At 42.7% G+C, this 24,342-nt stretch overlaps 1 protein-coding gene and 1 long non-coding RNA gene across 4 annotated transcripts; one reads left to right on the plus strand and one right to left on the minus strand.

The window, feature by feature from the left end:
• Nucleotides 1–216: 216 nt before the first annotated feature.
• Nucleotides 217–4,449, minus strand: LOC120822983 (uncharacterized). Its single transcript, XR_013468424.1, has 6 exons — nt 4,408–4,449; nt 2,103–4,283; nt 1,598–1,706; nt 1,246–1,349; nt 1,094–1,136; nt 217–531 (listed from the first exon to the last, which is right to left on the minus strand). It is a non-coding gene; the product is annotated as an uncharacterized LOC120822983 (long non-coding RNA).
• tmprss15 (transmembrane serine protease 15) lies at nt 932–22,248 on the plus strand. 3 transcript variants are annotated; one of them, XM_040183004.2, is made up of 29 exons: nt 932–1,143; nt 1,221–1,345; nt 1,631–1,698; nt 2,133–2,275; nt 4,836–4,886; nt 5,036–5,065; nt 5,191–5,214; nt 5,459–5,578; nt 6,101–6,206; nt 9,650–9,759; nt 9,972–10,112; nt 10,208–10,360; nt 14,364–14,469; nt 14,829–14,973; nt 15,057–15,198; nt 15,637–15,726; nt 15,873–15,998; nt 16,108–16,251; nt 16,331–16,441; nt 16,531–16,654; nt 16,771–16,866; nt 17,585–17,634; nt 17,755–17,820; nt 17,899–18,043; nt 18,894–19,075; nt 19,188–19,283; nt 19,640–19,779; nt 21,626–21,680; nt 21,750–22,248. In XM_040183004.2, the coding sequence occupies exons 1-29, from the start codon at nt 1,032–1,034 to the stop codon at nt 21,878–21,880; spliced, it is 3,132 nt and encodes a 1,043-aa protein (XP_040038938.2). In that variant the 5' UTR covers nt 932–1,031; the 3' UTR covers nt 21,881–22,248. The 3 variants fall into 3 exon arrangements, with proteins under 3 accessions (XP_040038938.2, XP_040038936.2, XP_040038937.2); XM_040183002.2 differs by having other exon boundaries at nt 5,194–5,214; XM_040183003.2 differs by lacking the exon at nt 5,191–5,214.
• Nucleotides 22,249–24,342: the final 2,094 nt, after the last annotated feature.

Raw genomic sequence — 24,342 nt, forward strand, 5'->3', positions numbered from 1 at the left:
TTCCGGGGCAGTGATGAACTAATCCAGCAGCTCAGGTGAACCTGCGGTTCAAGTTTTTCAGTGTGTTGCTATGGTGATTTAGACAAACCTGCTTCGGGGAACCGAAAAGCCTGATGTACGTCATCTCATCCTGAAGATTATCCGGCTAACTCAGTTAGCCACATACGAGGAACGTAGCCCTCGTGTTAAACAAACAAAACAATCTCAAACTTTAAATAAAAGTAAATACATGAATGGATTGTTTATTTCAAACAAGGGGTGAACACAAATGGTTATATTTATAAATTGATTAATATATTTAGTTAATATAAATTTAAACAATGTTTTCAACCAGATTTTGAAGTAACAATTATTATATTATTACTATTAATGTGTTCATTGCGTTGTACAAATCACCAAAGATAATATTACACAGGCGAGTGCAGAGGGGCGGAGCCACATGAAAGTAGATCTTCTGACAGGTGTGTGCAGGGGGCGGAGCTACATACAAGTAGGTCTCCTGACATGTTTATTGCTGCTGGACTTCACACTCTGATAAACAAGAAGCACAGCAGTAAGTAGTTCATGAAGGTGAGCTCATTAATCATAAACAATATTTGATCAAAACATTTCTTTGACATGACATTGATGTGATTGACATTCATATGTTTAATTTTATAACTGCTGACCGATGACCAAATGTTGTTTCACGGCCTCTTCAATGTCCCTTTTTATTATAACAAATATTGTATTTAGATCAGTATATATCATAATGTTAATATCAAATCAATACTTAAATCTTAGGATTATTGAATGTCTGTTCAAAATGAAACTATATATTCATCTCAGAGGTTTTTGTGGTTAGTTTGTGTTTTGTTATCTTATTAGTGTGTCAGCAGTTTTCCTAAGATAAGAGTTGCAGAACTAACTGTCAGTTTGTTAACAGGTAAGAAGCTCAGAGAAGAGCAGCAGCAAATACAGGCGAGTCTGTTTGTTAACCAGAAGCTGAAAGTTGATTGATTTATCGATGAATTGATGTTACAGTCGTCACTATGAAGCGAGCTCCGTCCTTTCTGGAGTTCAGCCTCACCGTCGTGTGTTTGATACTTCTCACCTGCTGCGTCGGACTCATTGTAGTTTCGTGGTTAAGCCTGAAGCTGGAAGGTAAACATAGTACTGAATATACGGATCTGGGTGTCAGGAGAGATTATTAATCATGGTATTGTTGTATGTGTGTTGAGGTCCTGCGAAGACGACGGTGCTGACCGGTCGAATGTCGATCACAGAGGGAGCTGTTTTCTCTGAAGAGCTGAAGAACTCCAGCAGTCTGAGGTTTAAATCTTTGGCTTACGATGTCCAACAGCAGGTAACTGTTATTGTCAAAGACAGCAAAGAAAAAACGGTTAGTGTTGATCACTGTATGCATGTGTAATAATGACATGTTATTAACTACACAAAATCCATCCTTAGCATAGCTGTTTCAAAGTACACAATAGCTATGGACAATATGAAAAAAACACTATAAAGCACACACTACGTATAAATACACCAATCCTTGTTACAGTTACATACGATATGATCATAATCTCTTATGATCATAAGTTCTTTGTGAAGTCACCTGATCCCAGCCTGTCATCTGATTGGTCAACAGGTATCGAAGGCGTTCACTCACAGTGATCTCGCACAGGTGTTCAAGTCGTGTGAGGTTTTGTACTTCAGGTAGATATCTGATCAATAATCAAATGCCTGATCAGTTTCATCCCAACGAGGCTGCTCCTCTTCTCTTTATATTGATCATATACATGGGAATATATATCAATCATAGCCATGGAAATCTATATTGATCAAGGGCGTAACCATGGTTTAGACATTAGGGCGGTTCGCTGGACGCTATGGGCGACGAAAATAAGACAACAGACCGATCCATTGACAGGGTTCATAAAAAGAGAACATATATTTGACACATTTGCTGCTGTATATTGGGGGGGGGGGGACAGGACCCCCCAAAGAATGCGTGGGTAGGCCCTTGATATATATATTGATCGCTATGACATAGCTATGACATATATAGATCATAAACATGTGAATATATTTGGGTCATAGCCAAGGGAATATAAACCAACCGATTCCTTCCTTTATGTGTTTTTTCACAGTCTTGGAAGTGTGGTGGTGAACTTTGACCTTTCATTCCACCAGCTGATCGATGTGAAGGACACAGAGCAGCAGCTGTGGGCGGGGCTTCTGGAAAGCGGAACCGGAGAATTGGTGATCGACAGGAACAGCATCTGGATCACAGGTCAGTTGCAGGTGACGGGCAAAATGTGGGGTCACTGTGAGGTCATTGAGGTATTACAGTTCATCTCAGTCGCTTTGGTACATTTCTCAGCTTAGATTTGAAATTCTCAGACCGTTCAATATTCACATCATTGAGTCCCGTGTGCACATTAAAAAAAAGCAGTTTCTCACTTCTTTGAACAAGTTGCAAATGCTTTGGTACGTCCATGCAAATGAATATGTATAATTATCTGTTTCTACATGATCAACTGCTCATGTCGTGTTGATCTAAATGTATTATAATGGTCTATTGAAGTCTCACCGCCCACAACATTTAGGCAATTGTTCATCGCATAAGTCTTTACACGCAAAATGGTTGGACAAGTTGTCATATGTCAAAACATATTTCTTTACATCTCCATTAGACTTTTAGTCTAAATGTGTCCTAAAATTGTGTCAAATAATGTAGTGCAAAATTGGGAAACTGCTCACAGATGAATCTTGACTTTCTGTGACGAAGTAGCATCTCATGAACTATCAACTGGCAAGTATATATAGGCAGATCACAACATCATTTTACAATGTCTGACAATGGAAGGACCAGGAATTGGACTGGTTCAACATCCAGAGAGGAGAGTTGAGGCAAAACAGAGGAAGAGGTAGAAGAGGCAGAGGAAGTATGAGAGCCACACTTGTGTACAGATAACGGGCCAAACAATACAGAGCGTCTTGTCCCCCCCCTTTACACTCTACAGGGGTCTCATGCCTGAACAAGAGACGCTCAGATTGGACATGACTTGCCAAAGTACCAGATAGTTTGGCAAAAGATCAGTTTCATCGCTCCAGAATCATCAGGCGATGGTTTGCGCCCCACAACAGGATGCTGATAGAGTTCCTCTCACTCCCCATTCCTAAACCCCATGGTGGAATTGGTCTCAGCATGTAGATGGAAGGATGCAGCGTGTGATGACATCACAGCAGAGGCTGTAGAAGACTCTAAAACAGTCTTTCCACGCTGCATCGCAAGAGAAGATTCTGTCAACAAATGACAGTACAAACAGTAAAAACGTAAATTGAATCTTGTCAGTCTCTTGTTATCAATCTCCCACAAACAATAAGGTGTAACTAACTTACATTTTTACAATAATTATCTAGTTTAGATCAGAACAGAAGCTCCAGGGTACACTGTTCTACTGACAGGACTCAGCACGTTGTCTGGTCCCTACATAACGACACGAGGACATTCTGATGCACTGACATGTTCAGTCACACGGATATTTACTGTGGAGAGATTAACTAAGAAGATGCTCCTGCAGGAGATTTAGCTATTTGTACAAATTTGAGAAATGCATGGACTGTTTTGCAAATAGAGGATGAAAAAAAAAAAAAGTACCAAAGCAACTGAGAAAAACAGATTAGTTCAATTAATTTTATACAACCCAAAATTGCAAATTAGCCTCAGACGGCTTTACGGTGTGTAAACATGAGACATCCGCTGTCCCGAAACCCTCATCGGCACAGAGAAACTCCCCAAAAAATGAAAGGACAACCAGCATCAGATAGAACTACCATCCACAGAAGCCTGTGGGGAGAGAAAGTACAAAGACTGGTTGGTTTATGATGACAGTAATAGTAATGCCATGGCAAGATGCAGGAACAGGGTCCAGATAGACCCATGGAAACCTGTGAGGCCAAAAAGCATAAATAGAATGGAAGAAACAAAGTGTCGCAACCCAGCGCTCCCCTTCCCCGGAGTACTGAGGCCTCTTACTGTATGCTGATCTGGCTCCGACATCCTCAAGGGCAGCGGGAGGCCTGTGACACACTCCGCTGGGTCTGGCTGAGGCGAAGTCTTCTGTAACGCATCACAGGAGACAGGAGTCGACCCAAGCGCAGAGCGCAGATTTAATGAATAACAGGTAAACAGGGATTAGGCTTAGTCGTATCCAGAAGACAGGCAGGAGGTCGAAATCCAGGAGCACGGAGATAAGCAAAGGTACAGACAGGGATCAGGCAGGAGGCAACGAGGTCTGGAACAAAAAGGAGTCTTCAACAAGAGTACAAAACAGGATATCCAAATAACGCTCAGAATGTGATGATAACTACACGAGACTTCACAAGGAACACAGAGGGATAAGGGGTATATATACAGACCAGTTTGATGGGGAACCAGACACAGGTGTGTAGGGATGAGTGGGCGTGCACAACAGACAGACACACAATGGAACAAACCAAAACAAAATGGGACAGACCAACTAGACAGTAAACAGGGGGGAGTTTGGGGACCAGATATGGAAGGCCTCTCTGGGGAAGGGGAGCGCTGGATCATGACACAAAGTTAGTGATGCGCATTAATGTTTACAGCGATAGAAATGGGAATATCAATGGTGTTAGAAGCGGTAGATGTCCGCGAGGCCAGGCAGGAGTCGGAATCACGATCTACGGAGACCTGCTAGGGGAGAAAGCACAAACAACTCAGGGGAAGAAGCTGAACTAGTGATGTGCATTAATGATTAATTAAATCCTTGGTTTCTCTGATCTCTTGATTTCCCTAAAAGTCAGATTTCCATTTGTTCATGTAGAGAAACAAACCGAGACAACAGCTGCAACAACAAGCATCTTCCCTCCAACAGGTGAGAAGGCTATTTAAACTCTTCAAAGTCTCCCTGAAACTTTACCAGAACGTTCTTTGATCACTATTTGAACTTCCTTGGACCTCTAAGAAAGTAATAATTGACCTCTTCTTTATTTACAACATTTTAATAAAAACTTTTAACAACAGCTGCAAGAACAAGTGGTTTGCCTTCGACAGGTGAGAACCACCATATGATCTCTATTTAAAGTTGCTATGGCCTTATACTTTAAATTCTCTTTGCTTTTAACTCTCTTTTTAACCTGTGCAAATTGTCTATAAATTATTTGTAATACTTTCAATAGCAGCTACAACAAGCGCCTCAACAGGTAATAAAACTCTCTTGTGTTCTTTCATCTTTAAACTCTATTTAAACTGTATTCAAATTCGAAATCTAAACTATTTTTATATGAACTTAAACTCTAAACTCTCTTTAAACTATTTCAATTATTTGAACTCTATTTAAACTTTATTTGAACTTTAGTTAAACTATTTAAACTCTTAAAACCCTAACCCTAATATTATATATACTATATATAAATATTGTATTTACATATTAATCTCATCTAACAGAACTGTGTCCTCCTGATCACACAACATGTGCCAATCAATCAATGTGTGTCCTGATCAATCGGCTCTGTGACGGAGTCCAAGACTGTCCTGATGCTTCTGATGAGGACGCAACTCGATGTGGTAAGTGATATGTCAGTGGTGATGAAGATGTCAATGATGATGTCAGTGATGAAGATGATGATAACGTCAGTGGTGCTGCTGATGATGATGATGATGACGATGACATCATCTCTAATGTAAGAGAAGAAGTCACTGGTGATGATATCACAAATGATAATGTCCCATCTCATTCATGTTAAATTATTATATAGATTATATATAATCCTGAACTGCATCAGATACTGTACTGACGGAGAAGTTCTTTATAACAGATTGATTCATATTCATGTTTATATTCATTTTCACTGACACTGAGTAAAACCATGTAGTACATATTTAATGTCTATTTAATGTATCATATATTTTTTGTTGTAGTAGTTTCACAGTAGTATCACATACTACATACTATTGCTCTGTCTCTCTGTCTCCCTATTTCTGTTTCTCTGTCTCCCTGTGTCTCTGTGTGTGTCTCTCCGTCTTTCTCTTACTGTCTCTATGTCTCCCTTTTTATCTGTTTCCCTGTCTCGCTGTCTGTCTCTCTAGCAACAGTGTGTGATGGGCAGTTTATTCTCAGCGATCTGAATGGTTCGTTTTGTTCATCAAACGTCTCCGTAATGCACAACAAAAGTTTCTGTCGCTGGATCGTCAGGTACAACAAAATATGATGTACACACTGTGCACACACCAATACACACACTGCACGTACGATACACTGTAAAAAGTTTTAAAAACGGTAAAGAAATCTTCAAATTAAGGTCAAATAACTTACATGACATGTCATTTAGCCAGTGAGGCAAACATGTTCAAAAAAGAGAGGTAATTGAGCTGACGGTACCTGACGGACGCTACGGTCAACGGGCGGGGGGGGACGCAACGCTAGGGCAGACGGGGGGGGGTTGAAGAGGAACCTACGCGGCTCGGACCGCCATTTTTTTTTGGCGTGAGAAATTGGATGTGTGGCGGGAGTGCGTGACTAAAGCCTGACATTAGTGACTTGAGAGCGCTGCATTATTGTTGGCTTAGCTGTGGAATCATACATCCCGTTACACAAGGGCGGGGAACTCTGTTTCACCAGCACCACCAAGATTGCTTTTTGCCAACACGAAAAACATTTAAAAAAATCGGAGCCTTTATTTCCCAGTCTGGCTCAGTAACTCAGTAAGCATTTGTTCTGAACAGGCTTCTTGAATGAACACACCGTGTTTTTACGGTACAGTGTAGGTGTGTATTTAAGTGTATCTATGCACAAATGTTTAGAAACACATTTTTGCTGTTTTATTATTGGTTTTATGTTAGAACAATTCCCATCTGCGTATATCTTGGCCTCTTTTTGTATTCCTGTGTACCTGGGTTTAATTCTGTACGCCACAACCTGGTGGTATCTTGTCCCTCATGGGCCCTGTTCCTCGTACGTGGTTCAAGTCGATCAAATGTCCGATTATCCAGCTCAAATTACCGAGATGATTGACATCAGGCTATCTCGGTTCCTCGAAGGCCCTCAAACCGTCTCGTTAGTTTGAACTAGATGTCAATCATCAGGATAATCGCGCGTGCGCGTCCTACATCAGAAGAGTCAATCACCAAAACCAGGGTTTTTTAACAGTATAACGGCAAATAAACCTAAAGGAAGAGCGTCTTTTTTCTCCGCTGACGAGCAGGATGATCATGAACACATGTGATGAGATAATATGTTAATTTGAATCATTTCTGTCAGATGAATTTAACGTATTATACATATTTCACGTTGTTCATTCTGTACGTCCATCGCAGTCTGTCCGTCCCAGGGAGGATCGTCCTGTGTCTCTAAAGGGTTCTTCCCTTTATTCTCCCCATCAAATACTTTCTCATTGTTTGAGGAGTTTTTCCTGTGATGATGTGATGGTTTCTGGACATACGACGTCACATGTGTACACACTGTAAAGACCTCTGAGGCGAAGTAGTGATATTGTGCGATAGAAAATAAAATGAAATCAATCATATAATCATGGCAAAAACTGACAGCGCCCCCCTGCGAGGCTACAAGCCCGACAAAGTATCACACACAAGTTAACGTTATGCGTGTTGGTAAAATGTAACGGCTCATTTAAGTGCCTCGTAACTCTAATCAATCAGATTATATTACTTTAAATGTGTCTGCTGGCAGGAGGCTTCATGGAATCATCATTATCCAATGAGAATAATCATCTCAACTCTTTCAGAGTATGTAGATGAAAACAAGCCCAAAGAATTTAGTTGATACGAATGAAGCGACAAATAAACCAACAGAACTTTACAAAGAGCACGACATGCAGCGGCTTTCCAGATGTTCTCTGCATCGCAACACCGTACATACATGGACAGTAGAGATAGTGTGAGCTAAACGTGGCTAAACGGGTCTTTGATCTCGAAGAAGTTTCTCCCTATAAAACGTTAATCTAATTGATGTCGCTCCTTCATCAATGAGGAAGGGAGCTGCCCTTTTTTCCGGGGGAGTGATGAACTAATCCAGGAGCTCAGGTGAACCTGCGCTGGAGCAGGTTCAAGTTTTTCGATGTGTTGCTATGGTGATTTAGACAAACCTGCTTTGGGGAACCGAAAAGCCTGATCTACGTCATCTCATCTCAGATTATCCGGCTAACTCAGTTAGCCACATACGAGGAACAGGTAACAGCAGAGACAAGTAGAACAACGGAACAACACCGCAAGTGCCCAGCAGCAACTTCCCTCCCCTCAATATTTAAGAATAAAAATGACTCTCTCTGTCATCAATTCCCCCCAAATGTGTTTTGATATGTGAGGGGGCATTTGTTTGCGAGAATTTCACAAGCTCCGCCCCTCCCTCCTCCTCCTCCTCTTCCGCTTAGTGTTCGTGCCAAACGGCTGCAGCATCAGACAAACAGGGGATGACGGTGTTTGTGCAATCCCCCCTACGTTGTTTGGTGATAAATTAATCACAACATTAATGCCGCAGAAAACATTACATCGCAACTGGTCCAACTTTCCTAAAAGAAAAAACTCAGTCTTACTGTTCTACAAATTAGACAAGTTCACTAGTTTTGTTTAATTTAATTCAATGAATGAAAGGTAGGTCTTAAGTTGAGCTACAAGTCAGTCTGGTGAGGTATATTGTGATATATTATTAGTGTAATGCTTTAACCTATGCTTATGCCGCAAAAAAATGTGTGTGTAGTGTCATCTTTTGATTATTATGCACAACATTGATTTATCCTATTTACAAAATTTGCAGCATAATGCCAAGAGCAGAAGGACAGGGAAAATATCCTACTGTGTTATTTATTTATTTATTTTATTAGTATTTTTAATTTTATGAATAGTTTTGCCGATGGGTGCCCTTTTGTTTTGTCCCAAAATATCTGTGGACACGCCTGATAGCAAATATAGGAAAAGATTACTAAAATAAATGTTTTTTGGTACCCACATATATATAGATATATATATATATATATATATATCCCTTCATTATAGTTTATAGTTTGACCATTTTTTAATGTTTTTTTCTTTTACAGTGTAGGTGTCTTGCTCGAGGACACTACACAGGACCACGGTCCGCACTTGTCTCATGTTGCTCCTCTAAAAGATTTATAATGTATCATTCTTGATTCTACTTTTAAATAAGACTGCATTATGTTTGTTCTAATAAAAAAAGTTAGCTAAATTGATCCAGAATCAATCTGAATGTAAAAATACACATTAATATAAAACTAACATGATTTACCTTAAAATGACAAGAAAAATGGTAAGAAAATTGTTAGTACGGACATAATCCGTTATATAATGAGGTCATTATTGTTATTTTACAATATTTGAATGTCATTTAAGAAAACATTAAAATGCTCAAAATATTTCTTCTGTAGAAAAATGAGAAGAAATTAGTCATTATTCGCATAATACTTAACAGTTGGTCTGTTAATTTACAGACAAAATCTGTAGTTTTACTTTTTTTTTTTAAAAACAGAAAAACTACTGTAAGAATGTTATGCAAGAAGTTATTTTCTGTAAATTTAGGATATTTTTTACAGTGACATACATTTCCAGAATCAAGTAGTCGCTTGTTGATATTTAAACTGTCTGATTATAAAACTTGTTTTTCAGGCTAAAACCAGGATTATCTGTTGAGATCAAATTTCATTACTTTGAAACAGAAGAAAATGTTAACGTTCTGAAACTGTACGAAAACATCGGAGTAGAAAAGCAGCTGGCAGGTAAAGATACTCTGATACACACAAACACTATCAGATGCACACACGCTTGACAAATATATACACGCACACAGACACCCACACAATTGTATCTTTGTCTGTCTATGTGTGTTTTACAGTTTTCTCAGTTGCTTTGGTACATTTCTCGAATCATTCTCAACATTTGCAAAATAGTTAAAACTACCTGACTAAACAGTCTCTACTGTGATTGGCAGCTGAGCTCTCAGGCTCCAACCCCCCTGGGACGGTGTGGCTGCTGACCGACCAATCAACTGTGGAGTTTATCTCCGATGACGTCAACAATCTCTCCGGGTTCAAAGCCTCGTACCGAGCAGCCAACCTCTCCAACCTCTCTAGTAACACCTATAAATACATATAAATACAAATGTGTTTATATAACTGTGATGTGTGGTACTCTACTCAACCTTTGTCTGTGTGTATGTGTGATCAGACCAGGAGAAGCTGACCTGTACCTTTGAGCGGGGCATGTGTTTCTGGAGGCAGCAGCAGGAAGAGGATGATGGAGACTGGATCCGAACCAGCATTCCCACCTTTCCTCCACTGAGTGGGCCGAGTGTTGACCACACGCTGAACAACAGCTCCGGTGAGTGTAAACGATAACGTCATGAAACACTAATGTCATGGAACAATGCTGTTATGGGACAAAGGTGTCATGAAACGATGATCTCAAGGAGCGATGATATCACGCAGATGGGGTCATGGAACGATGGTGTCATAGAACAATGGTGGCGATGGAACATTGATGTCATGGGACCATGGTGACACAGAACGATGACATGAAATGATGGTTGCACGTTAACGCGTTAAATATGCGTTAACATACAAACCGGAAGTAACTTATCACTGAAGTGTATGAGCCTGAAGTACTAGGAGCCTGAAGTACTAGGACCCTGAAGTACTATGAGCCTGAATTACAACTAGCCTGAAGTACTACGAGCCTGAAGTACCTCTTAAGCATTGATGTCAGCCCACTAGCTACCCAAACAACCAGTTAAGCGGGACTTCAGCAGACTACTTTGGATGCGGCGTGCCAGAGGACGAAAGAAGAATGAAGCCTCCTTAGCATCACACCAAATGAGGCACGTACAAGCTGCCCCCAACATGAGTCTCAGGGATGCGGGGAAGGCAGGACTCAAATGCAGATGTCGAGTAACAAAAGAAGACTTTAATAGTCAAAAGGCAACAAAGAAAAAGGCCAACAGACAAAAACGCACACGAACCAGGGCAAAAAGGCACACAGGAACCGTGAACATCCAGGACGATAGACAATGACGCGACAAGTGACAAGAGACACACACTGCTTAAATACAGTAGTGCATTTAGTGATTCAGGCTCTTGTCATCTCCAGCCTGGACTACTGTAAAGGCTGGCGCATGCTTCTGCGTCTGTGTCGTTGCGTCGACGCACTCGTTTCAATTCATGGTTCCATGGTACCACCACCCCGGTCTGCCACTCTTTTGGCACTGTCCCAGACTTCCAAGCAATGTTGAAGAGGCGTGTCATCCAAGACAACCCCCCCAACACCCATTGCTTTTAGCATCTCTGGACGGATCTCATCAATCCCCCGGGGCTTTGCCACTGTTGTTTGACTACCTCAGTGACCTCCACCAGGCCAATTGACGATTATCCCTCCTCCGCCTCCAGTTCCGCCTCTACCAAAGAGGGCGTAGTAGTTGAGTTCAGGAGTTCCTCAAAGTGTTCCTTCCACCGCCCGATAACCTCCTCAGTGCGGTCAACAGGGTCCCATCCTTACTGTACACAGCTTGGATGGTTCCCTGTTTCCCCCTCCTGAGGTGCCGGATGGTCTTCCAGAAGCACTTTGGTGCCGACCAAAAGTCCTTCTCCATAGTTACCCCGAACTCCTCCCATACTCGCTGCTTTGCCTCCATCACGGAAGAGGCTGCTGCCTTTCGAGCCTGTCGGTACACTGCAACTGCCTCCGGAGTCCCACCGGATTTCATAACCCATGGAGGTTTTGAACATACACCACTCTGGTTCAATGTCCCCTACCTCCACAGGAATGTGAGAGAAGCTCCGCCGGAGGTGTGAGTTGAAAATCTTTTGGACCGGGGCCTCCTCCAGACCTTCCCAGTTCCCCCTCACTACACGCTGGGGTTTACCGGGTCTGTCCCGAGTCTTCCCCCATCCTCTGTCCCAGCTCACAACCAGATGGTGATCAGTTGACAGCTCTGCCCCTCTCTTTACCCGAGTGTCCAGAACATGCGGCCTCAGATCAGACGATACTAGTCGATCATTGATCTTTGGCCTAGGGTGCTCTGGTACCACGTACACTTATGAACATCCTTATGCTCGAACATGGTGTTTGTTATGGACAATCCGTGACTGGCACATAAGTCCAGTAACAAACACAGATTTATAAGAAACAAAATAAAAGGCCAAACTGAGCTGAAGACCTGCTTAAGCAAGTGGGATGGAATGCTGTCCGATGGGCAGTTAGCAGGGCGTAGGTGATTAACTATTTCAGTAAGTGCAGAAAGTGAGACAGTCTCAAACTGGTGAAAAACAGCTGAGCTTGCTGTAGGATTAGCGGGGTCCTGCACATGTTGGGGGGGTGAGGATCTAAGGGCAGAGATTTTAGTGATAAAGAATTACAAAAAGTCCTCACACAAGCAGACGGTTCAACAGAGACAGCATCACAAGGGTTCACTAGTGAGTCAAATACGTTAAAAAGAACCTGAGGTTTGTGAGTGTTTTTGGAGAGTGAGGAAAAATATTCAGCTTTAGCAGCTTTAACAGCCTGTTTATAATTAAAAAGGCGATCACGTAGGAGATCCCGAGAAATCTGGAGATTGTCTTTTTTCCACTTCCTCTCTGCCTGTCTGCATGCGCGTGTGAGTGCATGAGTGAACTCATTCAGCCAAGGCCCAGTCTGTGGCTCAACGCGCATTAAACTCATATGTAATAATATTTCAGTTATTTGTACATCCAGTCCATATGACAGTACAAGATCCAAAATATGGCCTTTTTCGTGCGTCAGTTCCGAAACAGACTGCGTGAGATTAAGAGAGTCAATTAGATTCAAAAAGTCTTTGACAAGCGGTCTGGTCTCACAGCAGACATGCACGTTAAAATCGCCGACAATTAGAAATACTCTCATACTCGAGAATAATACCTGACACAGAGTTTGCAAAGTCCTGTATAAAGTCCTTGTTAAATTTCGGTGGGTGATCCCAGCACAGAGAACAGTCACAGGGATTTTAACCTCAAAAAGTTGGAGCTCAAAGCTGGAGCCATTGACAACTGGACGCTGCTGGACGTGAAAGGTGGATTTAAATACGGATGCCAGTCCTCCTCCTTTGCCGGTGGTGCGAGGGGAGCTGAGGAAACTACATCCTAGAGGGAGCAGCTCCGAAAAAGGAGCAAGATCACCTTCGCGGAGCCAGCGTTCAGTTAAGAACATAAAATCCAATTTGCGTGAGGTAAAAAAGTAATTCAGTAAAAAAGTCTTGTTGGTGACAGATCTCACATTCAACAAAGCCAACTTGAGGAAAAAAGTGTCCGAAGGTGAAGCACGTTCCATTGTGCGGAGGTTCCGAGGGTCCACGCCGCGACTCCCGGTCCGAAAACGCCAGGTGGTAGGAAGCAGCAACAGCTGGTCGGAGTCCGCCGAACAGCTGACGCTGTCAGAGCCGGCAACGCACGGGAGCACCGGCTGGATCCATCGAGTTCTAATCCTCCTCGGTCGCAGTCGCAGGGCAGGGGAAACATCCAGAAAGTGTTGATTAGTGCCATAATCCAACACACGACCAGACCTAAGATAGGCCTCCAGCCTGACCCGGAGGCCTCCGCGTTTACCGCGTCTTCTCCGGCGTCTCTGACGGGCAAAATGGAGTGGGGGACGCCTCAGAAACGCCGGGATTTCTTCGGGGCATGGGGAAAAGTACACCAATGGATCATACTTTAGCTGATCGTAGAAGCCTCCTATCTGAAGCAGAGTCTGACGATCATAAGTGAGGAGAGATGATACCTCATGACAGAACAGGTAAATCACTAAACACATAGCAAACACAGAGCAGAGCGACAGACGGCCAGCCGAGCAGCATGGCGCCATCTTGAATCTCCTAATAGCCTAATAGCCTAACAGCAGACAGTACGGCAATGTAATAAAATAAAATATAAGGCTATGGGTTAGTTTAAAAATAAAGGAATACAAGTTAAAGTTAAAAGTATTAAATGCACCAGCGAACAGAAAGTTGTGCAGTGTGAAAGTAAGTGACCAGTGGAATGTCAGAGTCAGTCAGTGGGGGACCGGCTCTGTTGATGAGCCCGACTGCCGACGGGAAGAAACTGTTGGTGTGGCGGGAGGTCTTAGTCCTGATGGACCTCAGCCTCCTGCCAGATGGAAGGGGCACAAACAGGTTTTGTCGGGGGTGAGAGGGGTCGGCCACAAGTCCTGCAGGGACGGCAGATTACATCACCCTCTCATCACAGAAAATCGCATATATATATGTATATTAGTTCTGGGCAAAGATAAAAACAGGACCTTAACAATTTCTGCTCTGCAGAATAATGATCATTATCTTATCTGGGGCTTTTGTTTTGATCTGCCACCTTGTTGTTGACAGGGTTCTACATGGTTACTCCTCTCAGTCCTGGCCAATGGCTGAAGAGCTTCAGGATGCACAGCCTGCGTCTCTCTGCTCAACCTCAGCTCATGTGTCTGAGCTTCTGGTAAATGAACATGTTATAGTATATTATTATATTATATATTATTTATAGTAGAGCAGCAGTGAATAATAATAACAACAATAATAATACTAATAATAACAATGACAAGAATAATAATAACGGTACTAATGATGGTTCTAATAATAATACTGATACTAACGATGATGATGATAATAATAATAATATAACAATAATGATCATAATAATAACCAAAACATTAACAATAATAATGATAACCAAAGTAATACTACTAATTATATTTGATTAATAAATAAAATCAATTATTATATGAATAACAGTGACAGTTTGTGTAGGTTTTCTGATAATATTGCCTTAAAGAAGATGAATAATTGACTGTCCAGGTACCACATGTTCGGAGAGGATGTCCACCGTCTCAGGGTATTGTTGTCTGGACCTCCCGTAATTGTGGTGATCCAAAGAGACGGTAACTATGGTGACAACTGGAATTATGGCCAGGTGACCCTCAACCTGACAACAGAAACAGTGGTGAGTGACATCATTTAAAAAAAAATTATATAGTTAGATCAGGTGATCACTCACTCAATCAGCGTGACGTTTGACCCCTGCAGGTTGTATTTGAAGCGCTGAAAAAAGGAGGGATGAGGAACGACATTGCTCTAGATGACATCACACTGACCTCTGATCCTTGTGGCCCCAGCCCCCCAGAACCAACCAATGTACCTCCTCCAACAACTGCCCCCCCAATACCAGGTAAAACATCCCCCTTATACCACCACCCACCTATACAGGTAAGACAAAGGCCACACCCATACACAGGTAAAAAAAGGACCAGGCCCATACATAGGAAGATAGGGCACAGACCATGTCCCTATACAGAGTACAAAGACCACATACCTATGCAGGTAGTTCACAGTATACGCCCCTATATAGGTAGGACAAAGACCACACCCCTAAACAAATAGTAGGGCCTTCACTGATCATATAAATAAGACACAAACCATACCTCTATACTGGTAGGACACCGACAAGGCCTCTATACAAATAATCCCAAGATCACACCCGTATACCACAGACCATGCCCCTACACTGGTACAAATAATAGTAAGACCCAGACCATTCCTCAAAACATTAAAGAATGTGAAGGTGTGATTGGTTCCCTCTGCTCTGCCTCTGCTCTAACTTGTCCAGCTGACTGTGGAGGACCCTTTGACCTCTGGGAGCCAAACTCCACCTTCAGCTCACCAAATTACCCACAATCCTACGGGAACAAGGCTCATTGTGAGTACACATGTTGGGGTTTACATTTTAACAAGGATGAGTTCATAAACAACCATGAAAAAAGCCAAAACAATAAAAAACACCTGAAATGTTTACCTGATGTTTTCAAACCCACTTCCCACTACTCACGATGTCTGCTGCTACAGGTGTGTGGACTCTGCACACCCGCGAGGGTCGAAACATACAGCTTCACTTTCTCGACTTTGATGTTGAAGCAACCTATGACATCGTAGAGGTGCGAGATGGGGCGGGGCCAAACTCCTACCTACTTGGTAAGGTTATGTTTTACCCATGATCCTTTGCAGTTTAATCCTCACAAGGAGTATGTATGTACACTTGACCGCTCTGCTTCAGGTATCAATATGCTTGTAACTTCTCCAGCTGTCCTCACTGGAGGCATAGGCCCCTCCTCCGACTTGTTCTCAACAACCAATCGGATGACAGTCCGGTTCTTTACAGACGTCTCAGGTAACGGCCGAGGATTCAGAGCCAACTTCACCTCGGGGGTCAACCTGGGGTCACCAGGTGAGTTTAGGGTTAGAGGTAATATGCTGTAAATATCACTCACATTTCTCACAGTATTATTGATTTGGTTTGTGGTTAGCTGCGTGTGCCGTCAGTCAGTTCCAGTGTCGGACAGGAGGTTGTATCCATGGTAACGGTGAATGTGACGGCGAGGTCGACTGTCCCGACGGCTCCGATGAGGCAGAGTGTGGTGAGTCCACACAGGGGTCCCGATGATCAACACCTGGGATCAATCAGTTTACCTTGATGGTTATTATTAAATCAATGTGTGTGTTTCAGTTGTGTGGCAGGTGAATAGTTCCAGACGTCTTCAGTTTCAACTTATTTCCTCACTGCTCACAATTTGTGCTGACACCTGGAACCCTCACCTGTCTGTCTTCACCTGTCAGTACCTGGGATACAGGTAACTCTCACCTGTTTGACTTCACCTGTCATTACCTGGGATAGAGGTTACTCTCGTCTGTCTTCACCTGATAAAGAGAAGCCTAGTTTCTATTTATTGATCCCGACTGTGTGCAGTTCGGGTGAATCCAGACTCCTGCCGGCTCGTCCTGAAGATTCACCATTTGCAACCATCAGGATCTCAAGCAACGGGTCGCTGGAAACCAGTACCAGGTACAGAAGACCAGAACTTGAACTGAACTAGAACAACAAGTACAATTTAAGTGCTACAATTTTAGTCTTTTGAGTCAAGGTGTGTCTTTAGTTTGCGGCGGAAGATGTGAAGGCTGTCTACGGTCCACCATTTTGGAGCCAGGACCGCAAACAGTCGTGATCTTGTCGAGTGTTTTGCTCTCAGTGAGGGAGGAACAGGCAGTTTGGCAGATGCAGAGCAGAGTGTGCGGGTTGGGGTGTAGGGTTTGGCCAGGTCCTGGATGTAGACCTGACCCGATCCATTCACAGCATGGTACGTGAGTACCAATGTTTTGAACTGAATGCAGGCAGCTACTGGTAGGCAGCCAAGAGAGCAGAGGAGTGGAGGAGTGTGGGAGAACTTAGGAAGGTTAAAGACCAGTGGAGCTGCTGCATTCTGGATGAGCCGCAGAGGTGGAATGGTGGTAGCAGGAGACCTGCAGGAGAGAGTTACAGTAGTCCAGGCGGGAGATGACAAGAGCCTGAATCAGTCCCTGCGCCGCCTTCTGAGTGAGAAGGGGACATATTCTCCTGATGTTGTAGAGCGTGTATCTACAGGATCGTGTTGTCAGTGATGTTGGGAGTCGGGGAGAGTTGGCTGACGAGTGTTAAACTGAGGTTACTAGCAGTAAAAGTGGGGGTTAACAAACCCCTGAATTTAATGAATAGAATGTAATTAATAATCGTGTTGTTTTTACAGTGAAACCTGTATCAGTGGGGAAGTGATCTCTCTTACCTGTGACAATCAACGTGAGTAAACACAACGGTTTAACACACCTTTACTAGACCGTTAATCAGCAAACATCTGCACTCATGAACACTGATTGTTAAAACAACACACACTTGTACTCATAAACGATTTTTTTTTAGCTTGTGGTATTCAGGTCGTCACTAATGAGTCGAGGGACACGGACAAATCAGCAGTGAGGAAACCAGGTGAAGGAAATCATTGCTGTCAGTTATGATCTAACCTGTTAATCGGATCCTGACTGTAGTTTGGTTTACACCTGCCAGGTGAAGTGCGGGTGGTCGGGGGGGTGGACGCTGTGAAGGGGGCGTGGCCATGGATTGTGTCTCTGCAGTGGAGGGGTCGTCATGTGTGCGGAGCGTCAGTACTCGGGCGTGATTGGCTTCTGACCGCTGCTCATTGTGTGTACGGGTGAGAGAACACAAATAATTTATTCATAGTACTTTAACAAATATTCTGAAGGAAGAGTATATATCTACTTATAACAGTTCTTAAATGTTTACAACTCAGCTCTTCTGAGTACATTTTCTGGTGTGTGGATTCAACACATTGTTTAATAATAATAATATAATAATACTAATAATACATTGTATTTATAACGCACTCTTCATCAACAGATCTCAGACTGCATCAGAGAGGGCAAAACATTGTTGTTAATGAATGAATGTTTCTCCTAAAGACTAAGTAATGAGTAATCACTTTAGAAAGCATGCGTAATAGACACTGTTGTTTAATTGTTAATGTTATTTTAAACATAAAACTACACACATTTGATCATCTTGGAGGCAGAATTCCACCGGGTGGAACATGTTTAACTAGCAACTCTTCCTGCTGTCCTTGTGCACTTTGCTCTCAACTCTCCATCATTTGATCGCTGTGTTTGAAGTGGGAACAATGTCCCAACATTTAGCCAGGAAGTTTTCCTAACCACTGTCTTTTAGGAACACAGTGGTGGTCCTCTGCAGGTCCTCTAGCGTTTGTCTCCAGAGTCAAACGACTGTAAACTACGTTAAAATACTTAATCGCATTAATCTCAGCTACATTAATTGCATAGATTAACGTGTTAATGTTGACAGCTCTAGTATATATACAGTAAGTATATAATATAGCAGAACTGAGCTCCTCCTTTAATTGAGCTACTAAAACGTAGGAACAAAAATTCAGACTTACACTTACAATAAAGATAAGATCTAATGGTAATTTCATACTTAATATATTCTCCTTGTTGATAAACTAAATATGGTTATGATGTTTTCCTCAGGAAGAACCTTCACCTCCAGTCCTGGTCGGCTGTTTTCGGTCTTCACTCTCAAAGTGACATGAACTCTTTGGAGGTTCAGACAAGACGAGTCGATCGCATCTGGATCCACAGACATTACAACAGAGAGACTAAGCAGGCAGATATAGCTATGATGCACCTTCAGCAGCCAATCAGCTTCTCACGTGGGTAACAGCACACAAGCACGGATCAACTCTGGGTTTATGAGTAACAATCATAATACATATAATAATATAAAAAATAATGATAAAGATTTTAAATAGATGTGTTCTACAGAGTTCATCCAGCCACTGTGTTTACCTGCTGAAGGTCAAGAGTTCACAGCTGGAACCAGATGCTTGATTGCTGGGTGGGGTCAAACCTCTGAGCAGGGTGAGAGACAAGTACTATGAATAATACACACTACCTGTACTCCAATATACTATTTACAATGCATAATATACACTATATACGGCATAATACGCACTGTATAGTCTACTAAACTATACATAATACAAATTATATACTGTATATACTCTAATAAACTATGCATGATAGAAACCAAGTGTAGTCTATTCTATACTAAAGACTATGCATAATGCACACTACGTACTCTACTATACATTATATAGTGTATATTTACACTATACAGACTAAATAATATGAATACATACATATACATTCTATAGTACATACATATACAGTCCCTCCCTCACCGCCTGTCTGTCTGTTTTTTACCTGTTTATCAGGTGATCTCCCTGATGTTCTCCAGGAGACAAATGTTGCTTTGCTGGTCCAGGATCAGTGTCAGCATCAGTTACCTGAATACAACATCACCTCCAGCATGCTGTGTGCCGGACACCCTGAAGGGGGGGTCGACTCCTGTAAGGTACATAACATGTTCCCTCTATATTACCCTTGGTATTGACAGTCCGGTATTTCACCACCTATTGTAGACTCACATGAACTCTACAGTCCGCCTGCATTCACTCTTACACCCTTGGTAACAACTGGCAGTTTTGTCACCACTGTAGAGTCCACCCGCCTTCCCTCATGTACCCAGGGTATTATCATACTCTGATATTGAGGGTCTCGACTGTCCTGTATTTTACCACTTGGACTCACCTGGACTCTACCTGGATTCCACCTCCTTCTCATTGCTACACTCTGGTGATCGACTGTCAGGTATCTCACCACCAAGACTGACCTGGACTCCACAGTCCACCCACCGTCCCTCATGTACCCAGGGAATCATACTGTGACATTCTCGGTATTGACTGTCCGGTATTTTACCACTTTACCTCACCTCTCTGGGAAACCATCACCTTATCGTGGTGGAGAGGCTTGTGTGTCCCTATGAACCTGAGGGCTGTGTTGTCGGGAGTCGTGTGCTCCTGGTAGGGATACCCTTGGCAAAGTGGTCTCAGGGGAGGGCCAGACTAAGAATGGTTCAAAAGACCCTATGAAAAAACGGAAGAGGGAAGGAGTTACCCGAAGGAAGACCGGGGCCCCCATTAGGAGCCAGGCCCAGATGGAGGCCCGTCTGGTGGCCGGGCTTGCCATGGAGCCCGACCACCAGTCTGTCAGTCAGTCATCCAGTCTACATGTGTTTTGTGGACTTGGAGAAAGTGTATGACCGGGTCCCCCGAGATAAACTGTGGGAGGTACTGCGCGAGTACGGGCTGAGGGGGTCCTTGCTTGGGGCCATCCAATCCTTGTACGCCCAAAGCGAGAGATGTGTTTGGGTACTTGGCAGTAAGTCGAAGGCGTTTCCGGTGGGGGTTGGCCTTCGCCAGGACTACGCCACCAATCTTGTTTGTGGTCTTCATGGACAGGATATTGAGGTGTAGTCGGGGGGAGGAGGGTCTACAGTTCAGGGGGGCTGCAGATCTCATTGCTGCTTTTTGCAGATGATGTGGTCCTGATGGCATCTTCTGTCTGTGACCTCCAACTCCCACTGGAGCGATTCGCAGCCGAGTGTGAAGCGGTCGGGATGAGGATTAGCGCCTCTAAATCTGAGGCCATGGTTCTCAGCAGGAAACCGATGGATCGCCTACTCCAGGTAGGAAATGTGTCCTTACCCCAAGTGAAGGAGTTCAAGTACCTCGGGGTCTTGTTCACGAGTGAGGGGAAGATGGAGTGTGAGTTTGGCCGGAGAATCAGAGCAGCGGGGGCGGTATTGCACTCGCTTTACCGCACCGTTGTGACGAAAAGAGAACTGAGCCCGAAGGCAAAGCTCTCGATCTACCCGTCAATCTTCGTTCCTACCCTCACCTATGGTCATGAAGGATGGGTCATGACCGAAAGAACTAGGTCATGGGTACAAGCTGCCGAAATGGGTTTCCTCAGGAGAGTGGCTCGCGTCTCCCTCAGAAATAGGGTGAGAAGCTCAGCCATTCGTGAGTAGCTTGGAGTAGAGCCGCTGCTCCTTTGTGACAAAAGGAGCCAGTTGAGGTGGTTTGGGCATCTGCTGAGGATGCCCCCTGGGCACCTCCCTAGGGAGGTGTTCCTGGAGTCTACAGTTCACCCGCCATCTTCACTGATACCCTGGGTATCGACTGTCGGATATCTCACCACAGGGGGTTAGGGTTAGGAAATATAGCATTAGTTACCATAGCGACGTACAAGATAAAAAGGCACTGGGGTTACCTCATGAATGCTAAATCGTTCTTCCTCCAAAGCTCTGACCTGTTTTTTGTTGTAAATAAAGTTGTAAATAAACATGTTTGTTTCAGGGCGACTCTGGAGGTCCTTTGATATATGAGGACAACGGACACTGGATTCTGATTGGTGAGTGACACATCCACACACACGGACACACAGTATCGTGCAGATGTGTTCTAATTGGTTCCCTGACAGGTGTGACATCATTTGGTATCGGCTGTGGACGTCCTCAGAGACCAGGAGTCTACACACGAGTCTCTGCTTTCAGCTCCTGGATTGCCCAGACTAGACGCTCCTCCTCCTCCTCCTCTTCTTCCTGTTGCTAATCCTCTTACTCTCCATCATTTCCTCCTCTTTCTCTTCTTTTTTCTCATGCTCCTCTTCCTCCTCCTCTATTTCCTCCTGATAGATTTTCAGAGTAAAGCTTTTATTTAAATTCACCAGACGTATTGATGATAATATTAAACATAGCATGTATTTCAAAAATGAAACATTATTAAAAAATATGATTTGTTGAAAGAATGAAGTGAACGAAAATGTATTCACACTTAGTAAAAATCGAAATCAATGGAGGAGTATCATAAAATTGTTACATTAAGTAGTTTGTATCACAATAATAATTTAGATATAGAAATGTTAAAGCTGTAAATAAAGTTGATTGTAGCATGTGTACAATAAACAACATTTATTTCTGTGTGATGTCAAGTGTTATTTAAATATTCAAATTAAAAAGTGTGGTCAGTCATGATCATGCAGCTTCCTGATCATGAGCACTTGTTGATGCCAAAGTGTGACACTTAATGAGTCCACCTCTTCACTCTGCAGCTACTGATGCATCTGGCTTCGCTGTCCCGGTAACTGGGGATACTCTTCCTTATAATAAGAATTGAATGTTTAACATAATTTTCTCTTGGAAATAAAATGTCTCTGTGCAATCGAGAAGCTGCCCTAAAATCTGGCTTTGAGGTGGAACTGACCTGGACACAATCAGTGTTAACTTATTTTTATCAAAATAGTAGGGATGTAACAATTCATCCACTGAATCGATTAATCGATTTATATTCCTGCGATCCTACTGAATCAATCCGTGCTCCGCAAATCGGCATTCCGGACGACATATATCGATTACAAATCGATTGAAATGGTACATAATCGATTTGTATCAATACTTGGAAACTGCACATTGGATTTAAGCACAAAAACGGTGTGGATGCGTGTTTTTTAGCACTTTAGGCAAGGCAAGGCAATTTTATTTGTATAGCACTTTTCATACACAAGGCAGACTCAAAGTGCTTCACATTATAACATTTCATACAATAAATTGAAATAAAATGCAGGAATTAAAAGACAATTAAAAACAGCAAATAAAATTATAAATTAAAATCTTATTTAAATTGTTTAATTAAAAGCAGAGGTTAAAAGTGCAATGTAGGTCAAATTTAGCAGAAGGCGAAGCTGAACATAAAAGTTTTCAGTCTTGTTTTAAACGTGGTCAGAGTTGGGGCAAGTCTTAAATCTTCAGGAAGTTTATTCCAGCTGTTTGTTGCGTAGTAACTAAATGATGCTTTCCCATGATTTGTATTTACTCTGGGAATCACTAACAGATTGGTGTCAGAAGATCTTAGTGATCTTGAAGGCTTATGTAGTGGAAGCATATCAGTGATATACTTTGGCCCTAAACCATGTAGTGATTTATATGTGAGCCGTAGGATTTTGAAATTAATACTCTGACATACTGGGAGCCAATGTAAGGGTTTAAGAATTGGTGTAATGTGCTCACATTTTTTGGTCTTTGTTAGAACTCTAGCAGCAGCGTTCTGAACAAGCTGGAGCTGCCTGACAGTTTTTTTTGGAAGACCTGCAAGGAGACCATTACAATAGTCTAGCCTACCAGTTATAAAGGCATGTACAAGTGTTTCTTTAGACACGTTAAACGTTACTCGATTCAATTTGCCTGTCTGTGACGTCATCAGTACGCAGCAGCAGCCGCGCGAAACTCTGAACAACAACAAAACACAGCGTGGAGGAGACGACTGCGAGCGAGACATTTACAAACCAACTTATCGATCCAGCGTGTGGAAACATTTTGGCTTTTGCAAACACGGAGGTGTTCTAAATAAGTCGCTCGCTGTTTGTAGAATATGTAGAAGCCAAATAAAAAAACACAGAAACACGACAAATCTTTCCGGCCGTCTACTAAGGCGCCGTGGGATTAAACAACGCCGACAGTCAGGACCTCTAGCAGCGTCACCGCTGCAGCAGCAGCAGGTAACTCAGCACTGCAGACGCCTCAGGCCTCGCCAGCACCAAACTCAACATCACAGTAACAGGTTTATCTGTAAAGACCTGACAATGTGGTTGAAAATCCGGGGTTCTGTGAATTGATCCAAACATTGTCTAATTATTGTGTAATGTTTACATTGAAAATGGCACTTGATTCAAATAAAAGGTTAATACATTTGCCATTAATTGTTGTTTGCTTATTTATAATATCCATAATTAATTTAAACCTGATTTCCTTACAAGAAACAACAGGGATCTCGGAAACTTTGCCTGGACTGTCCAGTAAAGTTACTGAATCGATTTAAAGTCACTGAATCAAATCAAATTGAATCGTTCTAAATCAACCCAGATCGTCCATGAATCGAATCGGCAACCATGAATCGCGATTTGAATCAAATTGTTGTTAAAATGAATCGTTACACCCCTACAAAATAGTAACAAATCTGACGGCAATAAAACTGAAGAAATTTTCTTCGGAACACAGACCAACATTAGATATTCTCAT

This window comes from Gasterosteus aculeatus, chromosome 7 (genome assembly GCF_964276395.1).
Source record: "Gasterosteus aculeatus chromosome 7, fGasAcu3.hap1.1, whole genome shotgun sequence".
NCBI lineage: Eukaryota > Metazoa > Chordata > Actinopteri > Perciformes > Gasterosteidae > Gasterosteus > Gasterosteus aculeatus.